Here is a 9,691-nt window from a genome sequence, read left to right as displayed (position 1 = left end):
ACATTCACAATTTTACTTCAATTCAAAATAAATATTTTTGGATTTGGTATACGTGCAAAAACAAGTGATTTTATTGGTCTTATATAACACTAAAGTCACTGATTTGCCTTTTTTTAAAAATATGTAATATTTATTTATCTTTTTTCCCTCTTTTCAAGCAACCCAAGACACCAAATCAGAAAAGGGGAATAATTCCTCATTATCTTTCGGACCACCCACTGCTGACAGACATGTCTTCTTACCTTTGGCCTGCCACAAGGGCGGCTCAGACTTTGGAAGCAGGGCGACTAATCTTCAAGTCCCAGCAATCACCTACAGTAAAACTGGAGGTCTATAAAAGCCTGAAGACGCAAGGCTGAGAATTAGTCTTCAGAGAAAGAGGGAGACTCTCCTCAACTCACAGGAGCTGAACCCATCATGTGGGGCGCCAGGCTCTGTCTTTTGCTGCTTCTGGGGTCAAACTCAGTCGCCCGTGAGTATCCGCTTTTATTTTGAGGAGAAATTGGTCAGAATTAAAGATTTTTTAAAAATCAATTTATGTTTTGTTTGTTTTTCTGTCAAAAAAAGACGGAAAAATGTAATGTACAAATAAAATTAGAAAAAAAATGTATTTTTTAGTAATTTATTAAAGATGAAAAGCTAATTTAGATATTTTTGTGGATTTATTCTTTCATTTTTAAGTATTTAGAAGTGAGTTGGATTTAAATATTGTGTTTAAACAAATTATTTTGTCATTTTTTACAGAGCAAGATGTGGAAAGTGTTGGCGAACACTCTCCAGTTTGCTTTTGTGAGTTCTTTTTTGCATTTATTTTCCAGTAATCTTCCTCAGAAAAGATATTTTAATTTTTTATTAAAAAATAATTATAAACTAAAACTACATAAACTAAAATAATTAATTTCAAGTACAAAAATAAGATAAAAAATACATTTAAAATTGGATTTTGTTGCTAAAATTATATTTTATATTGAATTATTTACTAAATGTATCATTTTTTTTACAGTGGCCAAAAGATACGGACATTTCAAGCGGTTTGTGTACAACTACAAAGCGGAAACTTTTAACAGCGTAAATGGTGCAAGTGATGACAAAAGTGGGCCCAGAGTTTCCTGCACAGTAAGTCTCCCCCAAACTCTTATATTTTAATTCACAGGAAACACGCTAAAATTCCCTTTTCAGGTGGAGGTCGACGTGCCGCAGACGTGCAGCTTCATCCTTCGCACGACGGACTGTTCTCTGAGCGAGATCTCTGGCGTGGACGATGGTGGGAACCCAGTGTACCGTGTTGCTGCTGAAGCCGAGGCTTTCAGAGCTGCGATGGCCAAGTACGTTTAATTAGAACGGCTTAAATGTGTTTTTTAAAGTTGGAGATTTGGTTGTAACTTTTAATTTCAACAGGAACCCTTTGAGGGTCGCGGTGGAAAGACAGACTGAGGTCAAACTCTACCCTGAAGATGATGAACCTGTGAACATCCTGAACATCAAGAGAGGAATCGTCTCGGCCCTCATGGTGCCCGAAATGACCGAAGAGAACAACCAAAATGTGGTAAATCTGTTTTCTCGATTTAGGTTTATGGGTATCGACTAATAAAGCGGAGCTTTATCCAGGTTGAGATGTAGTCATGCAAAGATAAACAAGTTGCACAACAAGTAGATAAAGTGTCCCAATCCCGAGTGATACATTGTCTCCTGTAGGACACGTTTTCATAGTCACAACTTTCAGGTCAAAGTCCCAGATAAGTTTATCTCCGCTTTGGCATCACCTGCTCCCATAACAAGAAGCAATCTTCAAGAGTTATTGATTATGGAGATAATACAGATCAGCTGGGGTTCTTCCTTTAGTATTGATTTGGGCTTAATCTTTTTCAGCCCACTGTTCATGGAGTGTGCTCCACCGACGTCACGGCCTACTCCACAGAGGATGTGACGGTAACCAGGGATCTGTCCAAATGCGACGGCTTCACCGCACACAGGCGGCACACCAGTCCTCTGGCGCTCATCTCAGGAATGGTGAGAGCAACAGTCGGAGTCTTGATCGACTGAGTTGCATTTCTCACCGTTTGTCACCTTCAACTTTCAGAACTACCCCTTGTCCAAAATGATCAGCAGCACCCAGACCTGTAACTACAAGTTTGACAGCCAGATGAAGCACATGACCAGCGGGTCCTGCACAGAGAAACACATCTTCCTGCCCTTCTCTCACAAGTAGGTTTAAAAACGAAGGAATCAAAATCTGACTCAAGTGTGTTTATGAAATGTAAATATTTGATCTCTTTAAAGGAATGAATACGGGATTTCTGCAGTTGTCAGGCAGACTGTAACGCTACAAGAAACTGAGCAGATCAACGACAGAATCTTTGACATCAGTGAGTATTTACAGTGTTGCATCTTAGATGTTTAACCCTTTAACTACCCCAAAAAGAGAAAAAATAAATAAATAATGTTTTCTTCTGCTTGACGAATTGGTACGGAGCTCCTAAAGAGACATTAATAAAAAAAAAATATTGAGTTAAAAAGATATTTTTTTCTAAAAAAAAAAATACATAGGGTATATGAAAAACATTGAAGTGAAAAATATTCTTCATTCACATCAGTTAATATCCAGATTTTTTTTCTTTTTTTTAACTTCAATTTAAAAAAAAAAATCTGGTTGGAACTGGAATTTTTTTTTCCTAAAAATTGAAAAACTAAAACACAGAAAATAACAACTGTTGGAGTCAGTAACTAGACTATTTTTCTTTAATTTTTAAGGAAAAAATAATTTTATTCTTCACACTTGTTTTTACTTCACTGATTAATTTTTTTCAATGTCAATTTTTAGGTTCCGTACCTTGGGGAGTAATACGCACAATCGATTGAAATTCAAAATTTCAATTTAAAACTTTTGAATTTTGAAACCTAAAAAACTGAACATTTGAAGCTGAAAATAAATATGTTTATTTTATAATTGGAAAACGTTTTGGACAGTTATATATATGTATTTTTTTACAATTTTATTTTTCAATTTGATTTAGTTGGGTTTCAAATAATATTGGCCCCGATTTAGCTCCATATAGGTATCGGTTATAATTTCCAGAAATGTTTTGATTTGATTTAAAAGAGTGAATCAATTAGATTCCGATTCTTTTGAATTCTTTTTAGTTCAATACAATTTTGAGTTTACACATTTAGACACATTTGTTTATAAAGACATGAATAATCTGCTATATATTTTGAATAAATATATTTTAATCATACTGTAAAACGTATTAGTGAGATTGTTAATATCATACAATGTTACATTGATTTTCAAAAGTAGAAGTTCTAACAAAAAAGTTCAGATCATTAGTAGTGTAAACGTTGTTCTGCTTCTCCAGGAGGACGTTTTAGTTTGGCCACTAGGTGGCGATCACGCTATAGCAGTATACCTTAATCCAGAAGGAGAAAACAGTATAAGGGAAAAAAACAATGTTTTAGACCACACCTTGTTATTTTAAAAGTATATTCTTAAAATAGTTTGGAAAATTCATATAAATATGTTCATTAAGTCAGTAATGTATGTTTAGGTCTACCGAGCGTTAGCATTAGCCGTCCTATTTTAAATTCCATATATAGTTAGCATCAAGCTAGCTGACTTTAGCTTTATGTGCTAAATCGATTTACATTTTTATGAATCGATTCTCGATCTGTTAAGCTCAATGGATTTTTTTAAACCTATCCTCTATAAATTCTCTCATTGTACCATCAGATGAGGCCAACCTCAGACACCTGCCTATGGAAGTAGCTGATGACAAATCCCCGCTGAAGACCAAAGATGCCCTGATTGCCAAAATGCAGAAGCTGAACACCTTGTCACAGACCGCGAATGGCGAGGAGCGCGCCGGTCTCTTCCGCGAGCTGGTTTCAGAACTCCGTGGTTTGAAGGCCGACCTTCTGCGCTCCATCACCAACGAAATGATGGACATCTCCGGCTCACTGGCGTGGCAGGCCCTGATTCAGTGCGGTACACCAGAATGCACCAGCGCCATCATAAACACTCTCAGGACGTACGACGGAGCCTCTGTGGAGGTCGACGCTGTCATTTACGCCATGGGAATGCTCCAGCACCCCTCCCGCCTGATGGTGAAAGACTTGCTGGAAATGGCTCAGAACAGACAAAGCAAACCCATCATGTATGCACTCAGCATTGCAACCAGGAAGTAAGTCGAAAAATAAGAAACAAGAAAGTATTCTCCAAGCTACGGAGCCCCTAAAGGGAAATTGAAGAAAAAAAAAATTGAAGAATTTTTTTTTTTCCAAAAATTTAAAAAACAAAAAAATAAAATAATTCCGATTATTGTCGGATGCGCACCAGATAGTAACTGGTGTGCATAAATTAGTAAAACAGAACATTTTTTTAATTAAAAAAAAAATACTATCTGGTCTGTACTGGTTACTAACCAGAGCTCTTTTTTTGTAATATTTAAAGTGGTAAAAAAAAATTCTGGATAGTAACTGTTGCGCACCAGATAGTAACTGGTGTGCAACAGTTACTATTTGGTGTGTATCAATTACTAACCAGATTTTTTTTTTTTGTTAAACTTTATTTTTTTTTTTTTTAAAAAAGGTCTGGTTAGTAGCTAGGACTTTTTTTTCTAAGTATTTTTAGAAAAAAAAATGTTTTTCGTAAACTTCTGTTTTTTAACTTCAATTTTTTTTTACAGAACTCAAGCATTTTTAGAAAAAAGACATTTTTTTTATTTTTATTTTTTTACTTCTATTATTTTTTTAGACCCCTTAAGTATTTTTAGGGAAATAAAAATAACTTACTGTCTTACTTTATTTTTTTATTTTTTATGTCCCTTTAGGGGTTCCGTACAAAGACAATAAGCAGCAAAAAACATACCTTTTTTGGTAGTTTTTAATTTCTTTTTTTGGGTAGTTAAAGGGTTAATTGATGTTGCTCTCCAGGTTGTTCAAGTCTGAGGGAGTCACCCCAGAGATCAGTGACGTCTATGAGTTCATGACCTCCCTTCTGGGTGGCGACTGTGCTGGAGAAAAAGACCTGACCTTCCTGACCCTACGGGTAAGTCACAGACATGCAGCAGAACAGAAAATATTTGATCTTTTTGTCATTTATGTTCCTGAAATATTCTGTTTAGATTATCGGTAACATGGGAGATGCAATGGAGTCTGTTGACCCCAAAATTAAGTCCACCCTGGTGAAGTGCATGAGGCAACCTGCAACCACCCTGTCCGTGCAGCTCGCTGCCATCCAGGCCTTCAGGCGCATGTCTGTGACTGATGAGGTACCACATACTAAACATATTCACGCTTTTTCATTCTTTGCTGCAAAATAAATGAAAGAGCTAAAGCAAAGTCGATGTTACTATTCCGTACAGGTTCGATCCAACCTCCAGCGGGTCAGTCAGTATCCCAAAGGGGCGGTGCAGAAGCGCCTGGCTGCCTACCTGATGCTGATGAGGAACCCTCAGGACAGTGACATTGAGGCGGTGAAGAAGATTCTCACACAGGAGCAGAACCCTCAAGTCAAGGCGTTTGTGTCCTCACACATCCACAACATCATTACGTTACCTGATCCTAAGGCCAAAAGGTAAAAAAAAACGATTTTTTATATATGCACCTCACTTTCAATGTTCTACAACACGTGTCAAAGTCAAGGCCCAGCCCTTATTTTTAAATTGTATAATTTTGACAAAATATATTTCTATGGAGGGTAAAATATTGAAAGTTATTTAATTTTTAAGTTGATTTATTCTGGAATAATATTCCTGACTTTTTATTATTCATAATTATGTTAAAAAGTTACAGTTTTAATGTTTTAAAAATTGTTATCTGCTAGCTTTTTGGACTATTTTGGAGTTTAGCTAACATTTCAGCTACATGCTAGCTGTTTTGGCTAATTAAGGCTTTTTAAAACTTTTTTTTATGCTGTTTTGGAGTTAGGCTACTATTAACACGCTAGCTGATTCAGCTAATTTAGGTTTTTTTCAGTTTTTCAGGCTATTTTGAAGTTTAGCTATTTTCCAGCTACATGCTAGCTGTTGCTAACCTAAGTTTTTTATTATTTTTATTTTTTTTTTAGGCTAAGTTGGCATTTAGCTAATATCTTAGCTGGCTGTTAGCTTCAGCATTTTGAGCTATCCGCTTTAGCATTTTTAGTTATTAATTTTAGCATCTTGAGCTATCACCACTAGCATTTCCAGTGGCCAATTTCCCACTAGCGTTATCGCAGGTAATGCTACACATCTAGTTCATAAATTTACACTTTTAAAGTTTAAAAAATTAGTTTTAGAGTGTTCAATAAATGTTTGTCCTTAAGGTGTGTTTTGGATTTTGGTCCCTTCTGTTATTGAGTTTGACACCCTCTACTCTACACTTTTCTTAGCTTTCGTGAGAAAATACTGGACGCCCTGCAGAACGTAGAGGGCACCACAGACTACGACTTCACCACAACATCCCGAAACTACAAACTGGGTGTGGCACATGAGAGCTTGCTGGCCAGCGTTGAGGGAAATGTCATTTTTGATCCAAGCAACCAGCTGCCAAGAGAGGTTCTGTTAGAAACAACCCTGGAAGCTTTTGGCTACAGCGTTGACATCTGGGAGGTATGTGTTGTGATTGGTTGCAAAAAAGATATAATTTAAAAAATTATTTGGATTAAGAAAATCTTGTTTGTTTTTTCATAGGTTGGCATGGACGGAAAAGGCTTTGAGCCAACAATTGAAGCTCTGTTTGGAGAGAACGGTTTCTTCCCTGATACTGTATCCAAAGCTCTGTACTGGGCAGAGGGGAAACTTCCACTTAAAGTCAAGGAAGTTCTGGAAAACTGGGTTGCCCCATTGAAACCAGAGGGCCAAAAGGTATGTCACCATTTCTGATAGATGATATTGATTTTATGATTTATTCCGTTTAATCCAACTCAATCGCATTTTAGGTTCCCGAGAACCTTATGAGAGAAATTGTCCGCAACTTCAACAAGCTGGTTAAAGATCTGCAAAACCAGGAGTCCCCAGAGGCCATGGCCTACCTGAGGATCATGGGAGCTGAGCTTGGCTTCATCAAGGGCAGCGATCTGAAGTCAGTTGCTGAGATGTATGCCAACATTTTCCAGAAGATCACTCCCAGCAAGGTATTTTTTGTGATCTACAAATACTTCAAAACACATTTTATTAAGGATAGTCCTGTAATTGTTGGTTCTTTTAACTTATCAGGTTCTGGAAAAGCTGATGTCTTCCGCACGGAATGACATTTTTGCCCACTACATCTTTATGGACAACAAATTCATCATGCCAACAGCTTCTGGGTTGCCCCTGACATTTGCCCTGTCTGGTACTTTTGCTCCCGGAGCCAAAGGAGGCCTAACCATGGATCCAAACATGGTACTTTTTAACCTACCCATTCTTTTCTTACTGATTATCTTCAGTCAGTGGCAATTTTGTAATTCTGATTTGTTGTTTTCTATATTTTTTTTTCCACAGAAAACAGTGTCATTCAGTCCCTCTGTTGGGGTTGAGTTCATGACTCAGATGGGAGTCCACATTCCAGAGTTTGTTGAGTCTGCTGTTGAGATGCACACCACTGTGTACCACGAGAGTGCCTTCAAAGCTAAGATCACCATGGAGCCAACCCAAGTCAAGCTTTCCATCCCTGCTCCAGAAGGCACCGTGAAGCTCCTCAGATTGAGGTAACAGATACTTAAAGTGGTCAAACTAAGTAGTATTAGGATGTGGTTATCTAATTTTACTCTTTTTTTTCAAACAGCAACAAAGTGATGATTGTGGGAGCTGACAAGGCCACAATAATCCCACACAGACAGAGTGACTCAAAGTGTAAGCCTATTTTCACTGGAATCAAATACTGCATCAAAACTCTTCTGCCTGAGGTTGGTGAGCGGAGCGATGCGCCTTACTTCCCTGTAAATGGAGAGACCTCGTGAGTTTAATGGTTTTTACTTGTTCTTTTTTAAACCTGTGCACAATATATTAAATATATATGAGAACTAACCAAAAATGTTTCATTTTTTCATCTGTAGATTTGCAATTGATATTGAACCCACTGAAGAGGTGACTGAGTACACAGCCACGGTTGCCTACAAGCTTCTCAGTGAAGGAAGTGAAGGACGCCATAAGGTTGACTCCTTGAAGATTATACTGAGGGCAGAAGGTAAAAAAAACTCACACGATTTGCCTCTACAGTGTTCAGAAATGAAACTATTTCTTTTTTTTAAATCTTATTTCAGGTGATCAGCCTTCAGAGGCCACAGCCACCATGAAATACAACAGAAACAGGAACGTTTTCACCACTCAAATCCAGATTCCAGACTTTGATGTCGAGAGCGGCATTAAAATCGGTGTGTCAGGGAGCAATGCAAAGGGCAAGTCCATCATCTTTGAGATCTCCAACAAGAACGAGCTTCAACTGTCGTTGATTGGTCGTGCCAAGTGAGTAAAATTATTCATTCTTTTGCTTTTTTTTTTTTTTTTTTAAATGTCAGAATTCAGCTCAAACTTCTGCCAACTCTTTTCATTGATCACAGACTTCAGGCCATGACTGATGGCATGCTGCAAGTGCAGCTGTTGGTTCCCGCACTCCAGATCGATGCCACTCTGAGCTCCACTATGAACAAAGCTGAAGGACTCACCCTGCAGTTGAAGAGTGACATCAAACTCCCAGAAATGGTTTCCGTTCAGGCAGTCACCTTTAAATATGGTATATTAGTTAAACCATATTCACAGTCATGAGTAAATAAAGTCCTCGATTAACATGTAACTAAAAATCTTTTGGGCATTTTAGGGGAGGAAGAGGCTGAGGTTCAGCTGATGTCCAACATGAATGCTGACACTGAGGTCCCAGTGGAGTACTCCAAAGTCCTCCAGGTCTGGATCAAGAAATTAGCAGAGGAAATCATGAACCATCAGGTGGTGAACACTGACATGAAACTGCGTCACATCCTCAACAAGGGAATTGAGGTAAATACATCAGTTGTAGAAAGCTACTTTTACATTGTTTCTATTTAAACCTTTAACTACTAGAATTAAATATCAAAAAGAGTTTGTTGTCTGCTGCTTATTACCCCTAAAAGGACATCGAAGTAAAAACAAAAATGGAGGTTTTTTTTTAATACATGGGGGTTCTGTAAAAGTTATTATCTGGTGTGCACCAGTTTCTTTCCAGACATTTTTTTACTTACATTTTTAGAAATAAAAATCTTCTGGTTAGTAACTGGTGCACACCGGATAGTAACTGAAAAAACATTTTTTTCCCCAAAAAATTTTACTTCAATTTTTAGAAAAAAACATTTTTTTTCAGTTACTATCTGGTGCGCACAAGTTACTATCCAGACATTTTTTTTTCAACTAAATTTTTAGAAATAAAAATCTTCTGGTTAGTAACTGGTGCACACCAGATAGTAACTGAAAAAAAATATTTTTTTCCCCAAAACATTTTACTTCAATTTTTAGAAAAAACATTTTTTTTCAGTTACTATCTGGTGCGCATACATTTTTTTTCCTTTTCAATTTTTAGAAATAAAAATGTTCTGGTTAGTATCTAGTGCACGCAAGATAGTAACTGTAAAACATTTTTTTCTACTATACAATTTTTAGAAATAAAAATGTTTCAGTTACTATGTGGTGCACACCAGTTACTATCCAGACATCTTTTTTAAACTTTAATTTTAGAAATAAAAATGTTCTGATTAGTTACTAGT

The 9,691-nt window shown here is 37.0% G+C and overlaps 1 protein-coding gene across 1 annotated transcript in view; it reads left to right on the top strand.

Annotated features, from left to right (window-relative positions):
• The first annotated feature begins 315 nt into the window (after positions 1-315).
• The window catches only part of LOC112157941 (apolipoprotein B-100), a 17,169-nt gene continuing 7,793 nt past the window's right edge, over positions 316-9,691 (top strand). The window contains exons 1-22 of the mRNA XM_024291052.2: positions 316-472; positions 745-789; positions 1,004-1,116; positions 1,180-1,325; positions 1,399-1,546; positions 1,870-2,010; positions 2,081-2,205; positions 2,281-2,366; positions 3,728-4,178; positions 4,930-5,044; positions 5,121-5,267; positions 5,361-5,572; positions 6,368-6,587; positions 6,669-6,842; positions 6,917-7,111; positions 7,194-7,361; positions 7,461-7,666; positions 7,744-7,914; positions 8,015-8,145; positions 8,222-8,423; positions 8,519-8,691; positions 8,776-8,951. Of these exons, the coding sequence (XP_024146820.1) occupies positions 418-472; positions 745-789; positions 1,004-1,116; positions 1,180-1,325; positions 1,399-1,546; positions 1,870-2,010; positions 2,081-2,205; positions 2,281-2,366; positions 3,728-4,178; positions 4,930-5,044; positions 5,121-5,267; positions 5,361-5,572; positions 6,368-6,587; positions 6,669-6,842; positions 6,917-7,111; positions 7,194-7,361; positions 7,461-7,666; positions 7,744-7,914; positions 8,015-8,145; positions 8,222-8,423; positions 8,519-8,691; positions 8,776-8,951 (3,600 nt within the window). The 5' untranslated portion in view covers positions 316-417. The remainder of the gene's footprint in view (positions 473-744; positions 790-1,003; positions 1,117-1,179; positions 1,326-1,398; positions 1,547-1,869; positions 2,011-2,080; positions 2,206-2,280; positions 2,367-3,727; positions 4,179-4,929; positions 5,045-5,120; positions 5,268-5,360; positions 5,573-6,367; positions 6,588-6,668; positions 6,843-6,916; positions 7,112-7,193; positions 7,362-7,460; positions 7,667-7,743; positions 7,915-8,014; positions 8,146-8,221; positions 8,424-8,518; positions 8,692-8,775; positions 8,952-9,691) is intronic.

The sequence above is a fragment of the Oryzias melastigma genome, linkage group LG24, assembly GCF_002922805.2.
Source record: "Oryzias melastigma strain HK-1 linkage group LG24, ASM292280v2, whole genome shotgun sequence".
NCBI lineage: Eukaryota > Metazoa > Chordata > Actinopteri > Beloniformes > Adrianichthyidae > Oryzias > Oryzias melastigma.
Note: the sequence above shows the minus strand (reverse complement) of the source record. Positions and strands in the feature narration are given on the sequence as shown.